This window comes from Mytilus trossulus, chromosome 7, assembly GCF_036588685.1.
Source record: "Mytilus trossulus isolate FHL-02 chromosome 7, PNRI_Mtr1.1.1.hap1, whole genome shotgun sequence".
NCBI classification, from domain to species: domain Eukaryota; kingdom Metazoa; phylum Mollusca; class Bivalvia; order Mytilida; family Mytilidae; genus Mytilus; species Mytilus trossulus.
The window spans coordinates 67,845,687-67,864,501 of record NC_086379.1 but is presented as its reverse complement, the minus strand read 5'-3'; the positions used below and the strand labels follow the sequence as shown (position 1 = coordinate 67,864,501).

Sequence of the window (18,815 nt, the reverse complement as noted above, 5' to 3'; positions counted from 1 at the left end):
TGTAAACGGAAAGGTATTGACTCTATATTCAACATAAACACGATGTTGACACGATATTGTTAACATCACGATGTATACGATGTGAACGATGTGAACACAAAGATAAAGACTTGGTACACAACATTTATACAATGTTGACAATGTTAAAACGATATTGTCAACATCACGATGTATACGATGTCAACGATTTAAACAGAAAGTTATAGAGGCAATATACAACATAATCACGATGTTGACACGACATTGTTAACATCACGAATATACGACGTGACAAATGTACAGAACATAAAGATAGGATACAATGTTAACACAATAACGACACTATAAAGTTGACAATATAGACAAAACATCGTGCACTGGACATACTTCGCAGATGTTCTGTAGAAACCAAGAAGAGATATTGACTTTGAATTAATATCTTTTAAAACTTAGATGAACATGAAGATGGTATTGGAGGTGGTGTATTTCTCGAAGAAAACGCAGCTTGGATACCAACGGATGTGGACTATACCCCTTTCAAGAATGTTCTATCTGCTGTATGGCCTTTACTCAGACATAAATCATATCAGTGGGGAGTTGTTGAAGTGAGCAGTAAAAATGCACAGACGTTCTATAAAGAATTTACAGATGTTGTGATAACCGATCCATGCTCTCATCCTAATACAGTGCTATGTGGACAAACAGGTAAAGTAATCGTTTTTTTTCATCAAATATAGCTTTTGCTTTAGTTTGTGAACTCATTCAAGTATGAAACAGTGAACGCATCAAAAAGACAAAGACCCGAGAGAATAAAATATGAGAAAAACAGCCCGACACGTACATTGACGTTATTCTGTAAATCTAGAAATAACGTTATGACATTCAATTTCAATGCTTTGTTAGATAATTTACAGCTTAACAATACCTTTTTACACGGATGTATCAGTATCTTATCGTTGTAATTGTGAAGTGGATAACGATGTTATATGTAGCGTCAAGAAACTTTCATAACTCTTAGACACTTGTTTATCATTGTTATTTGTATCTAATTGTTTAAAGGTTTTTTTTCTTCAGACGAATGAAAATAATGTATGTTTTGATTGAAGAGCATTTCGATAAAGCTGCTTTTCATATTTTCAATATAAATCACTACTGACAAGTAAAACTGGATAAAATTAAAAATATAACAAATTGTAAAATACACTTCAATTTCATTACAGTCAAAAACTTCGCAAATATACATTTTAATGAAACTGAGTATTTAACTCATGGAAGACGGTATGCAGTTTGCGTATACGCACCCGAAACTGTGATTGAACATGAGAAATGGACAGAAACATTGGACACAGTGACATTATGTAGTGATGGTGTAACAGTTGACTTAACACCACCAGTACCTGGAAAAGTGTGGATTGGTCCTGATCCACTCGTTTTTTATCAGGTAACTTTGCTTATACTTTTGTGTTTCAAGATTCAAGAATGGTGTTATAGAATCTATATATTTGAGTTCCTTGAAACTGTGTCGTTTCACATATGTATGCAACGTTTGATACAAATATGTTACACTGGTTTTCAGTTTCGTACTTAATGTTACCTTATCAAAATTTTGAAAATCGAGCGTCACCGATGAGTCAATTTGAGATGAAACGACATTCTGACGGATACAATTTTTGGCCAGGTATTGATGATCAACGATGGGCCATGTTTCACACGAGTTTTAGAAAAACTCAGCACAGTAAATCAGTTTGATAGTAAAACAATTTTGTTGAAGAGGATTAAATACTTAAAAACTGTTGTGATATAGAGTGATGTAGAATGATATAAGCATGTTTTATCATGTGAACAAAATTAAGAAACGCACGTTTAGTCTCCACAAGAATCATAGTTGGAATCGTAATTATGAAATGTTGAAAACTAAATATTAATTAAGTTAAACAGTATTCTAACGAAACAGTAAACTTCTAATCGTCGTGACAATTCTGATTAAGCTTTATAAGTCTAAAAACATATACATCACGAATAAGACACGACGTGTCCGGTGTAACATAACTTTTGTTCCTGCCTTTATTTGCTATCGTCCAATTTGAAAAAATAATACGAAACTGATAACAGTAGATTGACACCAATAGGACGATTTCGAAAATAATAAAAAAAATAATTATTCCCTTTTCGCACTATTTAATGTATTACATTGTTTTCCTACAGACATCTTCATCAGATATCACTGTTAGTTGGGATTCTTTTATAGACGTCGAAGAAGAAAGCAATTCAATGCATTCATCTGGAATAAAACAGTACTTCATTTCAATTGGTAAGCTATCTGATTTATTTGAGCTTTGAGAAAACCACAGTCGCCTTACTTTCAATGAATAAGGTGATTCCAATGTATACAACAATACACAATTCTACCTCTATATGCCTGATACAAATAAGTTTGTTTTATTAAAAAGAAATAATTTCAAAACAGAAATTGTGAAATTATAATTACATAAAAAAATAATTTTTCAATTGACATGTCCTGATATTTTATACATTTATTAATATCCGCTTTGTGACAAAACGCCCTTAACAAGTTCTGGATTGCAAAGATAAACAAAATTGTGAATGACATCAAAAAGAAGTAAAACGTGTCTCAAAAATGTCATTTTGCGAAGTTGGATACATTGTCATTATTATGCACACTACACTTTGTTTGTCAATTGAGATAACCAAATTGGAATAGATAATAGGACAATAGAGTGAAATAAAATGTATGATGTATTCTTTAGGTTCTATTGAAGGTGGTGTTGATATTGTTGATAACCACAATGTTGGTGTGACTAACCATATGTCTTTCCATAATCTACAACTTCAGAACGGCCACAAATATTTCCTTACTGTGAAAGGTAATACCTCATGATTATAAGGTTATAGACCTACAATTACCAATTAGCATTTTATCGTTCGAACTTATAACAGTAAAACGTCTTTGCAGATATATCCATTTACCGTTCAAAAAATATTTACATTTCAAGTTACATTAAGAAAACGAATTAAATTTTAAACTCTTACAATTTCCTATTATGGTCTTTGTTATGTTCACGCATCGTTGTCAATATAATGGAATTTGATGAGAATGTTGTGCAAGTGAGAGGTGAAGCTAGCTATAAAACCAGTCTTAATCCACCATTTTCTACATAAGAAAATGCCTGTACCAAGTCAGGAATTTGCATTTATTATGAATTCGTTTGATGTGTTTGATCTTTTAATTTTGACATTTTATTAAGGACTTTCTGTTTTTAATTTCAGTATTTTTGTGCTTTTACATTTTTCATATTAATTTCATTAAATGCCTCTGAAGGTTGCTTTATTTTGAATATATACAATGCAATTTCCCATAGTAACTCATTTTACGACTAAAACAGTGCCACAGTTATATTTATAATGATAAAATTCCCAAGTTATGTCTCTACAAAATGAAAAATAGATCATATTCGAGCAGGTGAACCAAAAGCAAAAACTGTGTATATTATAAATCTTCCAAAACGAGAGGTGGTTTGCCAAACAGCTGTACTTACGAAGTGCAACATGAAAGTGAAACAACATATTTTAAATTTATCGATGTCGGGAGAAAAGTCATTCTGCGTACTGATGTTGTTAATCATCTTAACAACGTGTTTTATAGTTTTTTTATTTGTCTTTGTTCTATTATTAATATTACTTTTACTGTTGGTTGGTTTTATGTGATATCCGTTTGACGTGGCTCGGTACTTATACATCTCGTCAATGTGTTTGTATTGGCTTTCATTTTTTTGTGGTTTGATTAATATATGCGACCTTTTGTATTTCTTTTGTTCTTATAACGTGACTCTGTACTTTTAAAGATCCCGTCAGTTCAGGAATAACAGTACTGTAGTTGAAGAGTTGCCACCGTCAATTGTAGATTTGACGGTCGCAAATGCAGTTTAACTGGCGACGCGTAGCGGATACAGTAAAACGGAGATTTGCGACCGTGAAATCAAAATTGACGGTGGTAACTCTTCAACAACAGTACTGTTATTCCGACTATAATGCATCACAAAAAAATATTACGATGAAACTTGAAAAAAGGGCAAAATTTTACAACAAAAAAAAATCCGCGAAACTTCATGAATGATTTTGGCGCAAAGACATGATGAAATGTGACGTCATACAAATGAAAACTTAAAAACTGGAGATTATTGCGTTACCCGTACGATTCAAATTCGGATAATTTTACATTAAAACGGCGAATTCGAGATAGGTTTTGTTTTATTTTTGATTATATAGTAGTAATCGAACATTTGTTGATTCAACAATTAAAAATGGCGGGTCCATCCTTAGTTACGCCAGGTCAACTGTGGATTTTACGGCAACTTTTAGCCAATGAAAAAAATTGTTACATTTAAATTGCATTAGAATATGGTATTGATCTATTATATGTCATTATGATCTTTTTCTATTATAATTACTATATTCGTTGAACCCCGTCAAAATCATTCAATCGTGTAGTACTGGAATTAACTATTTTTGGATTCTTATAAATTCTATATATAACTTTTGGACTAGCTTAAATCTCGGTCTATTTCTGAAATTTATTCTTAAATACTTTTGATTTTTTTAACCCTGTATGCTAACATTGAATATGTAAATTTTAAAATTGTTTGTATGCACATTGAACGTCAAATTTATGTGACCTATAAAAGATTTCTGGACGTCAGACATCAATGTAAATATAACGAAATTTGATTAGACTGTCATTAAAGTGAGAGGGTTAGCGCTATAGAACAATTTTCTACATATAAAAATGCCTGTACCAAGTCAGGAATATGACAGTTCTTGTCCATTCGTTTTTGATGCGCTTTGTTCTTTGATTTTGCCATGTGATTATGGACTTTCCGAATTGATTTTCATCTTAAGTTCAGTAATTTTGTGATTTTACTTTTCATTAAAAATCATTTAACAATAATAATCTGCTTCAACTTTGATGAATGTTATAATGTCTATATTATAGGGGTCGAAGGGATATTGTCATAACACTGTTTTGTTGCTATTTCTTTGATGTACCGTCCAACGTTTTTGACGTAAGGTTATATCTTAACTGAGACTTACAGCTAGTAATTATTTTCAGTTTTCTTTTTCTTTTAACAATATTCACTACTTAAGGGCATCAAAAATCAATGAAGGATAAACAAATAAATTTAAACAGTTTGGGGGTGGGTGAGTCAAAATTGCTGCAAACTTAACATCGATTTTATATATATATCCTTATTGGTCAATCATTTTTTCCAAAGTTAACTAAAGAGAGAGGGTAGGGGGTCAATGAGAAAACTATATGAATTAAGTTTAGAATCCTACATTGAATTTTTTATGTCGTCCCTTAAACTTCGAAATGCTGATCATTTAATAATTTTATAATTTATTCAAAGGTGTTGACTTCATAAACCGAACTGCAGAAGTTCGATCGTCTCCTATAACTGTTGATACAACACCACCAGAATTATCGGGCGAGTCCATCTATATCAAGGGTAGAATCATCTCTAATCTAACAATAATACAGGCTTGGTAAATATGAATATGAAGAATGTTTGTTTTAAAAAAAAAATATGATGAAAGTAATGATTATCTTTTAACACAGATAAATTGGTAGATTCGATTTAAAAAAAATGTTCAACAAATATTGAAAGCAAAAATGTTAAAGGAATGTTTCTCTAAAATGAAAAAGAAATTCATATTGTTATCCTAAACTATAATTTAATTGTAACAGTTGGGAAGACGTGTTTCTTGATATCCAAAGCGGAATAGATTACTATACATGGGGAGTAGGTTCACTCAGTGGTCAGGATGATGTCATACCGTTTTCAAAAATTCGTGAAAACTGTGATGTGTCGGCAGAAGATGAAAGTTTTGATTTAACAGAAGGCCATCCTTATTTCATAACAGTTATGGTAAGAAACATGTATGTGCTAAAATAATAACAAAAATATTTGAAAAAACAATGTTTCGATTTTCCACTATCCAACAGTTCAAATAAAACAAATACAAATTCAACGACTTGCTATGTAAAATAAGTATCTGTCTAAAAATGTATTTGTCCGATAACCGTTGTGATTGATGTCAGACAATGTATTTTCTTAAAAGTTCTAAATCTGTCGGTATTAAAAAATAGAAATCATATATGACGAGCATTACTTTTATGCATTGATGTTTTCAAACTAAAAACAAAAAACAAAACAGGGGCATCATTTTATTATATTAAGTACACCAGACTTTTCAACATTGAACTAAGAAACGGCAAATTTTAGATATGATTAATGTGGCCAGGTTAATACTGGCAATCTCCATACTGTTAACAACTTTTAGAAAAAAATACCAAAATATCCTCCACCTTTGAAAAGAATTTTAAAAAAGTGCCCTTTGTTCATTAAATACGCTCTTTCATATATTAGGGAAATTGGTGAACACGACAGAAACCTGATAAAAATATTTTCATTATTATTTGAACATATGTATGAATATTGTGGATATTCGAATATATCATTTTGTAAATAATCTTGATGTTAAAATATGGTTTACTAAACGCCCATTTCTAGAACAAAAAATAAATTTCAGGTACTCGAAAAGTGTTTTTTGTTCGTACCAACCGAAAGAACTGCCAAAAATACGGGTGGTATGACGTATAAACTACACGGAAGAATGAACTTATAAATTCTTTTACATTCAGATCTGTGTGCTGCGAAGAGAACCAAATGTTCAACCATATCTTCACCACACCATATCAAAGCTTTAGCCTTACATATTTGAATGTCCCTAATACTTAGTATATATTCTGTCTACATCAACAAAGACAGGTCAAATTTTGATTCATCTTAGCTTCTTTTGAGTCTTTTACAACTAAAATGTCTGTGCATTTACCTATTTCCCTAATTATTATCAACGGATTTATTATTGAATTTTGTAATAAATTGTATGTAATTGACTTAACAATTTTGGAGTGTCAAAACCAATATGATGTTCTACATAATTTACGTGCTTTTGAAAGTCCGTTCAACTCGGGAGACAGCTATGATTTTTTGACACATTGGGGTCTCTTTTAGTTTTAACAGCTCTTCAACATTTGTATTAGATTTTGGATTTTCTAATTTTTGGCCTTGAGCAACACTGAAGAGTCATGAATTGCCAACATTGCATCTGGTGCATTGAAACCACTTAACATAGCTCATCAGATGTTCGATTTATATACATCCTTTGCTTTCCAATATTCGACTTTGTGTATTCCTAATGAAGTTAAATCCACAAATGCGCTTCGGATGTATGGAATTCTTACGTTTTGTTTTCAATTTTTAAAGGCGTTTAATCGAGCACATCTTTCTACTGTTAAATCATCATGGGCCTATATTTATGACATGTCACCACCAACTGCCGGTCATGTATACGATGGCAGTAACAATAAAACGGAAGCCTCAACAAAAGATATAGATTACCAGATGGAAATGGCACAACTATCGGTTTACTGGGAAGGTTTCCATGATCCACATTCAGTAATCAAGTATTACAACGTCCATATTGGAACATGTCGAGGTTGTAATGATGTGATGGCTGAACACACTGTTGGAAAAAATACAGGTATACTTTTTGTGTTCACTATTGTGGGTTCATTCACGAATGCTTACATGACAGACAGAACAATTGTGAAATATATCTTAGTATTGTCAAACTAAAGAACATCCAACGGATTAACTTTGATAGCTCAAAGCGTGCTGTTCATTCCAGTTTAAAAAGTAAAAAGAAGGTATGAAAATATTTGTTTGTGTATCTATATATCATATTACAAGCAGTGTAACCCTTTTCCTTTCCTTTTTCTAGATTTTAACGTTCAAAACCTTAATCTACAAGCTGGAATCAAATACTTTACCACTGTTACTGCATGCAATACTGGAAATCTATGTACATCGGTTACTACTGACGGTGTTATTATCGATAACAGTCCACCTGTCCAAGGGGTAGTACAAGATGGTGTTTATGAACATGATATTGAATACCAGTCGACAAGGTATACTGGTAAATCGAGTATCGCATTCATATCTCAATCACAGTGGGCTATGTTCTGTATTTTGTTTGCCTGTCGATAGCCAGACATTTCTTGTTTTGACAAAAGACCTATTTGTTATATAAATCATTATCTTACCTAAAAATAATTGGTAATCAATAGTTATATTCATAGTATATCATGATAATAAATAAAACAACATAACGATAAAAACAAGCATTTAAAGGAAGTCATATACTTTTTGCTTTTGAACTACGGATTAAGTAAAAGTACAATAACTCCTCACTAAATCATTATAACATATGTTTATAAAGTCACCAAACTACAAATAGCTTACATTTCATCATATTATATTTAATTTGCAGAAATTACCTGACAGCGAAATGGTTTGGATTTGTAGACTCTCAATCTGGAATAGATCACTTCGTTATTCGTGCTGGAACATCGAGAGGATCCGGTGATGTATACCCCCCAACAAGTTTGACTTCTTTTGATATGGTTGTATTGTCTGATTTGCCCAACCAACTACCTCTTAACCATCGGATATACATTACAATACGTGCCTACAATAAAGCAGGTTCGTAAATGAAAATAACACAATTTAATATTCCTAAACCTTACCTAACTACATCCTTAATAGATTTTGCTCGTCAAAAACGCTTTTCCGAAAATACCTATACCATGCACAATTAAACTTAAAATGAACTACGTAGAAAGTTTGGAGCTATATGGATAAGGTAATTAGATAATCAGCAGTGTTATCAACCCAGTGCTATACATTGAATGGACCAATATTTAAAAATAAACTCATCATAGATACCAGGATTGACATTTTGAATTTGAGCCAGACGCCCGTCTACTAAAAAATCATCAGCGACACTCGAATAAGGAAAAGATAAAAAGGCCGAATAAAATACGAATTTTAAGAGCATTATAAACCAATAATCCCCCCAAAACTTGCCAAATACTGCTAAGGTAATCTTTTCCTGAGGTAAAATAAGCCTTAGTATTTCAAAAATTCTAAATTTTGTAAACAGCTAATTGATATTTATGACCAATAGGCTGTTGATACCCTCGAGCTCGGGGAATTAAAACACCACCAGCAATGACATCGACCCAGTGTTTGTAAATTATTTCATTATATATCTGTTGTTTGGATATTTATGATTTTTATGAACTTTTTGACCTCCCATTTAGGGCTTTACTCGGAATCTACATCCAATGGTTTCATAGTTGATATTTCCGCACCTGTAATCATCGCAAAACCTTCTTTATCGGGTCATTTGGGTACATTTTTAGAGGGAATAACTGTCTTACGATCTGCAGTTAGATTTCAGTGGAATGTTGAAGACAGTCAGTCAGCTATACAAAAGCAGTACATTTCGTTGTCATCACACATATATGGACAATTCAATACATCTTCTATAACGGTATGTTTTCTAGTAGGATTTGGAGTTCATGCGACTCATTCAGTATTTGTATGGTGTCTTGATCATCGATTTACGAGATTTGATAATTGGCAAATTACTTTCTTACGTATATACAAAACAGACCAGAGACGTGAATTAACTTTGCCTCTGATATCTTTTGTCCGTCTTTTATACTATGTTAGTGGGCATGATTTCCTTCATCTCCGTGAAACTAGATAAAGATTTTATGTTTTGTATAACCAAAAAACCTATTTATGTAGACATTCCTAATCTTATTTTTGTCAACTACTCTAGAATTATCGTTCATCTTTGCGTTGTTGGTGTGCCCTGCACCTTTTCCATAAGTATAACATGTAGTCCGTTACTGTTAATCCAGTGTCAATTGTTACACTTCGTGAGATTCTCCGTACGATATCTAAGCCATAGCTTAAAGTAGTGCTACAGTACTGATTTTTTAAATAGTTTATTAGGCTAGTATGAAATGTACATTTATAGATATATTCTTATAGATGAAATATTATAAACATCTCTGTATCTAACAGTTTTTGCACGTCATCTTTTACGTTTATAAATGTCATTGCACAATTTTAAAGGTAGCAGGAATAATGAGAGAATATACCTTGACCGGACTTGATTTCTCTGATGGTGGTTTATACTACATTAAATTAATTGTATGTAATGGTGCAAAGATTTGTACAGAAAGTGAATCTGACAGTTTTATAGTAGATACAACACCACCAACGTCTGGTTAGTACTTGCTCACACTTTGTAAAAAATGTAAAAATTGTTTTGTTCAATTAGAATATACTTAATGTTACAAGAGGTACACACAATATGCTTTATTGGAGATACCAAGGCTAATAAAATTCCATATGAAACTTCTATGAAAAGTATAATATCTGAAGTAAAGCATACCACTGATTGTTTACCAAATTTTTTAACTGATTGTTCTGTAAAATTGTTAAGTTATATGTAAATATTTTATACTGTTTATATCTTTTATCAAGGTATGTTCGCTGTGAGTACATATCATGCTGCAAACCTTCAACGTCATACACTTGGTTCAATGTCTTGGTCAGAATATCGCATACATGTTGCTTTGCTTGGATTCAATGACATCCATTCTGGCATCGACAAATATTACATATCAGTTGGCAGTGAATTTATGGCTTTTGATTTAAACAAGGTAAACAATGAAAGAAAATATAAAATCTTAATAAAAAGGTGTACGTACGAAGTATATTAAAGTTTGCAGTTTTATATGGTAGAGTTCCATTTAAAAAAAAATATAAAAAAAAAAAAAAGTAAAATCACAAAAATACTGAACTCAGTGGAAAATCAATTTGGAAAGTCCATAATCACATGGCAAAATCAAAAAACAAAACGCATCAAAAACGAATGGACAAGAACTGTCATATTCCTGACTTGGTACAGGCATTTTCAGATGTAGAAAATGGTGGATTAAACCTGGTTCTATAGCGCTAACCCTCTCACTTTAATAACAGTCTCATCAAATTCCGCTACATTTACATGATGCGTTAAATAAACAGTCACAATTAATAAAATAGTCAAAATATGTGTACATCAGTCATCATCGTATAACAATTTTAAAAGGAACAATTTAACAGGACACAAAAAACATCTACTATCTACGAACACATGGATTGATTTGAGTGTCTGACGTCAGAAAAAATTATATACGTCACATAAATTTGTCGTTCAATGTGCATACAAACAATTTTAAAATTTACATAGGCAATGTACGCATACAGGGTTATAAAAATCAAAAGTATGTAAGAATAAATTACAGAAATAGACCGAGATTCAAACTAGTCCAAAAGTTATACATAGAATTTATGAGAATCCAAAACTTTTAAAAGGAACAATTTAACAGGACACAAAAACATCTACTATAAATGCGTCATATTTATTCTTTAAAGGAAGGAGAGAAATATACCAAATGGACAGTCAAATTCCAAAATCGAAAATAAACTGACAACGCCATGGCTAAAAAAAAAAGACAAACAGGCAAATAATTGTACACAAGACACACCATAGAAAAGTAAAGACTTAGCAACACGAACCCCACTAAAAAAAACTGGGGGTGATCTCCGGTTCTCTGAAAGGGTTATTTTATGTACGTCATTTTTAATAAGTCTACAAAGTGGGACGAATGAGATGAAAACATGGTTTCTTCTAGGTTGATGGCTACATAGTCTTATGTTCTCAAATAATCACCGTCGTTTTAGCTCCATTGCAAACCCAATCAATTTATCAAACGCATGAATACCAATTTTGCATTGTTCGCTACAAGCAAAAATCCAATCAAGCGACATTATTATCTTTATTGAGTTAGAGTCTTTTCTTTTTGATTTTTCTTCGGAGTTCAGTATTTGTGTGATTTTACTTTTTACACGAAAGGTTAATTCCAACATTTCCGTAAGGTAGTGATAGTTATCTTTCTTTCAACAGAGTAAACGTCATTATAAACGTGAATAGTACTTTTTAATGTATACATCACGAAAATGTATGACCTACGTCAGATATGATTCATTATCTACAATAGCCACTTTTCTACTGAGTAATTATGTACAAGAAACGCGCATCTTGCGAACATTTTTTTTTTATCTGGAATATAACATGAATTTGTTCAAATAATGAAACTAAATAAACTGTTCTAACTTTTCAGTTAAATTCTTCGGAGCATCTTGTTTAACTACGGTTAATTCGTTTATGAGTACTTCCGTCTGCTTTATGTCGATCTGTTCATTGTTTCCATGTATGGTACATTGTTGTCAAGTAATCTCGTCCTACAGTAAACTTTTTTTTATTATGTAAAATTTAGTTCCTATTGTAAGAATGTGCATATTGTGAAGAATTTCTTTTTATTCGAAAAGAATCACAAATGACAGGTTATGTTCTCAATCTTATTTCTCAGTGACTGAAGGTAAAGCAGTTTAACTTTCTGTTCACAGAGAAATAAAATCGCATTTATATTAATTCAGTCTAATATTTAAAAAGACGAGTTGTCAACTGGCTATTGCATTCGCCATGTACATTTTTGTATTATTCATATACATTTTTTATCTACTGTTAACTTGCGTTAGGAATTTGAAGCGGAGAACAACAACAATAACTTTGAAAGCCTTAAAGAAAGAAAGACAACAATGAAAAAAGTAAAATCACAAAAATACTGAACTAAGAAGAAATTAATTCGGAAAGTCCATAATCACATGGCAAAATCAAATAACAAAACACATAAAAAACGAATGGACAAGAACTGTCATATTCCTGACTTGGTACAAGCATTTTCAAATGTAGAAATTGGTGAATTAAACCTGTTTCTATAGCGCGAACCCTCTCACTTTAATAACAGTCTCATCAAATTCCGCTACATTTACATGATGCGTTAAATAAACAGTCACAATTAATAAAATAGTCAAAATATGTGTACATCAGTCATCATCGTATAACAATTTTAAAAGGAACAATTTAACAGGACACAAAAACATCTACTATCTACGAACACATGGATTGATTTGAGTGTCTGACGTCAGAAAAAATTATATACGTCACATAAATTTGTCGTTCAATGTGCATACAAACAATTTTAAAATTTACATAGGCAATGTACGCATACAGGGTTATAAAAATCAAAAGTATGTAAGAATAAATTACAGAAATAGACCGAGATTCAAACTAGTCCAAAAGTTATACATAGAATTTATGAGAATCCAAAACTTTTAAAAGGAACAATTTAACAGGACACAAAAACATCTACTATAAATGCGTCATATTTATTCTTTAAAGGAAGGAGAGAAATATACCAAATGGACAGTCAAATTCCAAAATCGAAAATAAACTGACAACGCCATGGCTAAAAAAAAAGACAAACAGGCAAATAATTGTACACAAGACACACCATAGAAAAGTAAAGACTTAGCAACACGAACCCCACTAAAAAAAAACTGGGGGTGATCTCCGGTTCTCTGGAAGGGTTATTTTATGTACGTCATTTTTAATAAGTCTACAAAGTGGGACGAATGAGATGAAAACATGGTTTCTTCTAGGTTGATGGCTACATAGTCTTATGTTCTCAAATAATCACCGTCGTTTTAGCTCCATTGCAAACCCAATCAATTTATCAAACGCATGAATACCAATTTTGCATTGTTCGCTACAAGCAAAAATCCAATCAAGCGACATTATTATCTTTATTGAGTTAGAGTCTTTTCTTTTTGATTTTTCTTCGGAGTTCAGTATTTGTGTGATTTTACTTTTTACACGAAAGGTTAATTCCAACATTTCCGTAAGGTAGTGATAGTTATCTTTCTTTCAACAGAGTAAACGTCATTATAAACGTGAATAATACTTTTTAATGTATACATCACGAAAATGTATGACCTACGTCAGATATGATTCATTATCTACAATAGCCACTTTTCTACTGAGTAATTATGTACAAGAAACGCGCATCTTGCGAACATTTTTTTTTTATCTGGAATATAACATGAATTTGTTCAAATAATGAAACTAAATAAACTGTTCTAACTTTTCAGTTAAATTCTTCGGAGCATCTTGTTTAACTACGGTTAATTCGTTTATGAGTACTTCCGTCTGCTTTATGTCGATCTGTTCATTGTTTCCATGTATGGTACATTGTTGTCAAGTAATCTCGTCCTACAGTAAACTTTTTTTTATTATGTAAAATTTAGTTCCTATTGTAAGAATGTGCATATTGTGAAGAATTTCTTTTTATTCGAAAAGAATCACAAATGACAGGTTATGTTCTCAATCTTATTTCTCAGTGACTGAAGGTAAAGCAGTTTAACTTTCTGTTCACAGAGAAATAAAATCGCATTTATATTAATTCAGTCTAATATTTAAAAAGACGAGTTGTCAACTGGATATTGCATTCGCCATGTACATTTTTGTATTATTCATATACATTTTTTATCTACTGTTAACTTGCGTTAGGAATTTGAAGCGGAGAACAACAACAATAACTTTGAAAGCCTTAAAGAAAGAAAGACAACAATGAAAAAAGTAAAATCACAAAAATACTGAACTAAGAAGAAATTAATTCGGAAAGTCCATAATCACATGGCAAAATCAAATAACAAAACACATCAAAAACGAATGGACAAGAACTGTCATATTCCTGACTTGGTACAAGCATTTTCAAATGTAGAAATTGGTGAATTAAACCTGTTTTTTTTTAAGTGTCCTACATTTTGGAATAGATATCAAAGAAAAACTTTTGATTCAAATTTGTATGTAAAACAAGCAATGGTCCAGATTAGATAACTACAATCAAAACGTAACCCTTATTTCACGAACTTGACTACCCAGGTCCCTTATATGGTCTAGACGGTTCCTGTTTCAGGTTAAAATCATAGCAGGAGACGTTGACGACGCTTACTTTTACCACGCACTAGTTTCGTTTCTTTTACTGTTCATGAGATCCATTATTTTTAGTATTTTTAATCTTATTGTTTTTTTTTATTTTTCTGTCTTGATTTGTATCTTTTATCTTGATTTGTATCTTTTATATCGATTTATGAGATATAACTTCAGTCATCTACTGTTATCTAAATTTTTTTTTTTCAAGTGACATCTCCATGATCTATAAAGCAGATAGATAAGAACAATAGAATACTTATCAACAAATAGAGAATAATAAAAAAGATTTTACTGATTCGAACAATTTTTGCACCATGTTTATCACTATGAATAAGCACTCAAAATTAAATATCAATTATAGTACAAAAATAAATAAAAAGACATACATTGCTGATGTTTGATGGTTTCAGGTCCGAGGTTTGCCAATGGAATTTTATCACAACGATTCTGGTATTCGGTATTTGGATGAAGGCCCTCTGCAATTATTTGTAGTTTCCACTCAGTTAATGAAGAATTACAACCATGTCTTTATCAGCGTTTGGGCAGACAATAAGGTAATGCATACATCTTATAATAGCACTAACATCTCTTATCATAATAAAGATGTTGGGTTTAAAGACACAATAGCACAAATAATGCTAACATCGTTAACATAACGGAATCTTTGCTCTGGTCAGTACTTTATTATTCAAAAAAAAAAAAATAATGATTATTTTCATGTTTGATAATTTAGGAATTTTGGTTCTCAATGCTCTTCAACTTCGTAATTTGTTTGGCCTTTTTAACTTTTTTGGATTCGAGCGTCACTGATGAGTCTTTTGTAGACCAAACGCGTGTCTGGTGTATATACAAAATATAGTCCTGGTATCTATGATGAGTTTATTTACGCCACAGTGAAGTCAACATTAATATAAAAAAAAAATAATAAGCAAATTGCTCATTTATGAAGGATTGATTACTGTTTTTTGATAAGCTACAAGTGTAATTGTCAAAATATATTTATTTTATGCAAGAAAAATTTCATGTCTGACTTATTTAAAACAATTATTTAATATACAGGTTGGATTAAGAAGTTCAATGATACATTACAAATTTCAACTTATTCCTGGAGGTTACTTAGATTTAATAAGACGTTGCACGGCTCTGACATGCCTTGGTCATTGTATTTGTTCGCCAAACTATAAACGTTGTCATCTGAACGGAGACATATGCACTGATGTGACCACAGGTAATTTAATGAAATTGCAATTAAATAAACATTATATATTGGGTTTCCGATGACAAATATAATCAAATGATATACAGTTTTCACTAATGGACATGATTCTATACCATATGTTTACTATAAAATCAGTTTGAGTTCAGAGTGAATAGAGACATAGAGTCTAGCAAGCATTTGTTAAATGTTTTCACAATTTGTGTTATACTATAGGCATTATTTTTATGCTAAATGGTGTATATTTGATAGCAATACTAGATTAGTTACTGTTGCAATGAAAATAAAACTTTAGGAAGCGTGTTCCTCAAAAACAATATATGAATCATATTGTTATAATTCTTTTAAGTTTATATACAAATAGAGGCAACAGTAGTACAATGTTTACCGCTGTTCAAAACTCGTAATTCGATTGACAAAAAACTAAATCAGGGTAACAACCAAAAACTGAGGGAAACGCTTTAAATATCAGAGGAGTTCAACGACACAACGTTAAAATGTAACACACACAGAAACGGACTAAACATAAGACAAAATCTGATGAGAATAACAAATATAACATCAAAACCAAATACACCAATTTGTGATAGAAAAGTATTGTGACACGTCTTATAGTAATGTGAATTCACACCCAAATATAAGTTTTATAAAAAGGACACAACGACAACACAACGTTAAAATGTAACACACACAGAAACGAACTATAATGTAACAATGACCATATTCCGGACTTGATAATCTTCAATGGCAATGTTAAATATAACATTACAATGACGACATTACATTACAGGACTACAATAAAAAAAATAAGGAGAACATATTAGACAAAGAAACACATGAATAATAGCTAACAAAAGGCATCCGCTTTAAAATTCAATACGCCAGAAGCACGCCTAGTTCACACAAGACTTACCAGTGACGCCCAGATATAAAATTTCGACCCCTTTTATTATAGGTAACAGAAATACCTTAATTTCAATATCTGATATCATTGATCTTTCTGACAACACGGATGTAGACTTTACACCTTCGAATACCTTTCTGTCGGCAAAATGGGAAATAAGTAAACAGCAAGGATCATCTCCACTTTGGTAAGCTTTTTTTAAATTGATATTAAGTGTTAAAATAGTCCTAATTCCATATTTGTTGTGAGTTTACTAAAATTCTTTTAGCTTCTTATAATTAGGTCAAATGTCACAGTTTGTGAGGTATAGTGAATTTTAAAATTTATTTTTGAAGTATAGTTCATTTCTTCAGTCAGACTTCCTGAAATAAAGGATGATCTAAACGTTTCCAAATCAAATAGGTAGTTGTTGATCCATTTGACAGTATGTTACAACTTTCAATAGTTTAAGCATTTTGATAGATTATAACAAAGAGAATTAAACATGGCCATACAATTACAGTTTAACATAAGCAGCAATGGTTGACAAAAAATAACATTAGAAATGTCAGGAAGATGTTAAATATAATGTTCAATTAATAAAAAATGTCTACATTTTTATATTCCTTAGAAAAAAAATTAAGAAGTACATATTTTTTATTATGTTTGCATCTATTCAAGAATATTTAATTACGATACAACTTACTATTGGTATCACAAATAACTTTTCAGGTATGAATGGAGCGTTGGTTTAACTTCACAGGATTTACCTGAAGGTGTTATTGATGCTTCTAAGGATCCATTATGGCAGCATTCTGGCCAAAACAGGGAGGCTACATACTCCTTAAAACGAGGTTTGTTTTATATGTTATAGCAAATAGGAAGCTAATTTAGATAAGTACTGGTACGGTGTGTGAAATTTAAATTGGGATACTTTAAGTGGACATCATCCTAAAAAATCTCGGGAATGTAAAACAAAACAAGTTGAAGAATGTGTACTTCATCAAGCCATTTAATTTTACAAATTTTAATTTCAGGCCATGAGCTCACCGAGTTATTGACATATTCCGTTTTTGTTCGAGTTTGGTATAGTAGCAATACATATGCAATATTTAAATCAAACGGAATAACCGTGCAGGCAGAAGAAGTCCACGTGAATACTCAGAGAGGTGCTGCAGTAAGTAATATATTGTATACTAGTTATTTTGGGGCCCTTTTATTTAGCTTGCTGTTTGGTGTCGGCCAAGACTTTGTGTTGAAGACCGTACCTTGACCTATACTGTTTTACTTATATAAATTGTGAGCTTGATGGAGAGTTGTCTCATTTGCAATCGTACCACATCTTCCTGTATCTATTTATGTTGTTTATTGGAGAATTTATGATCAGGCTATTGTTTTGTCCATTGAAATCACGAGGAAAAAATTATGTCAAATCTTCCAATTACTGTCCTTCTTTAATTCTCAAAGCATTAGTTTGGAAGATATCAGAATTTATAGTTTATGATTTTGTCTCATATATTTGCATCTTTTTACTAAAATGACAATATTTGTAAATTTTTTTTTTTTAGTTAAGCCTTAGTTCATCCTGTCAAAAACCTTTGTAAATAATTTCTATATTTTTTAAAATTTAGTTTTGATAGATATATGTATATGTTACAATGAGTTTTTAAAACAAGGGATTTGGTAAAATCACTTACTGTTCCAGTCATTTTGTAAAATCCCTTAAATTTCTGAAAATCACTGCAAATATTGCTAGAAATTTTACAAAATCCCTGATAACAAGTTTAAACTTGATATTAGAAACACTGTTTAAATTTTCTTTATACCACTTAACAAACCAATAATTTTGAAATGATA

At 31.3% G+C, this 18,815-nt stretch overlaps 1 protein-coding gene across 2 annotated transcripts in view; it reads left to right on the top strand.

The window, feature by feature from the left end:
* Positions 1-18,815, top strand: part of LOC134725650 (uncharacterized) — an 81,531-nt gene that overhangs the window by 47,487 nt on the left and 15,229 nt on the right. For both annotated transcript variants that reach the window (XM_063589639.1, XM_063589640.1), the window contains exons 29-45: positions 433-684; positions 1,200-1,420; positions 2,185-2,290; positions 2,748-2,864; positions 5,406-5,541; positions 5,744-5,924; positions 7,326-7,602; positions 7,843-8,029; positions 8,392-8,603; positions 9,224-9,456; positions 10,050-10,203; positions 10,464-10,642; positions 15,270-15,413; positions 15,919-16,087; positions 17,031-17,166; positions 17,691-17,812; positions 17,996-18,135. In XM_063589639.1, the coding sequence (XP_063445709.1) occupies positions 433-684; positions 1,200-1,420; positions 2,185-2,290; positions 2,748-2,864; positions 5,406-5,541; positions 5,744-5,924; positions 7,326-7,602; positions 7,843-8,029; positions 8,392-8,603; positions 9,224-9,456; positions 10,050-10,203; positions 10,464-10,642; positions 15,270-15,413; positions 15,919-16,087; positions 17,031-17,166; positions 17,691-17,812; positions 17,996-18,135 (2,966 nt within the window). The remainder of the gene's footprint in view (positions 1-432; positions 685-1,199; positions 1,421-2,184; positions 2,291-2,747; positions 2,865-5,405; positions 5,542-5,743; positions 5,925-7,325; positions 7,603-7,842; positions 8,030-8,391; positions 8,604-9,223; positions 9,457-10,049; positions 10,204-10,463; positions 10,643-15,269; positions 15,414-15,918; positions 16,088-17,030; positions 17,167-17,690; positions 17,813-17,995; positions 18,136-18,815) is intronic.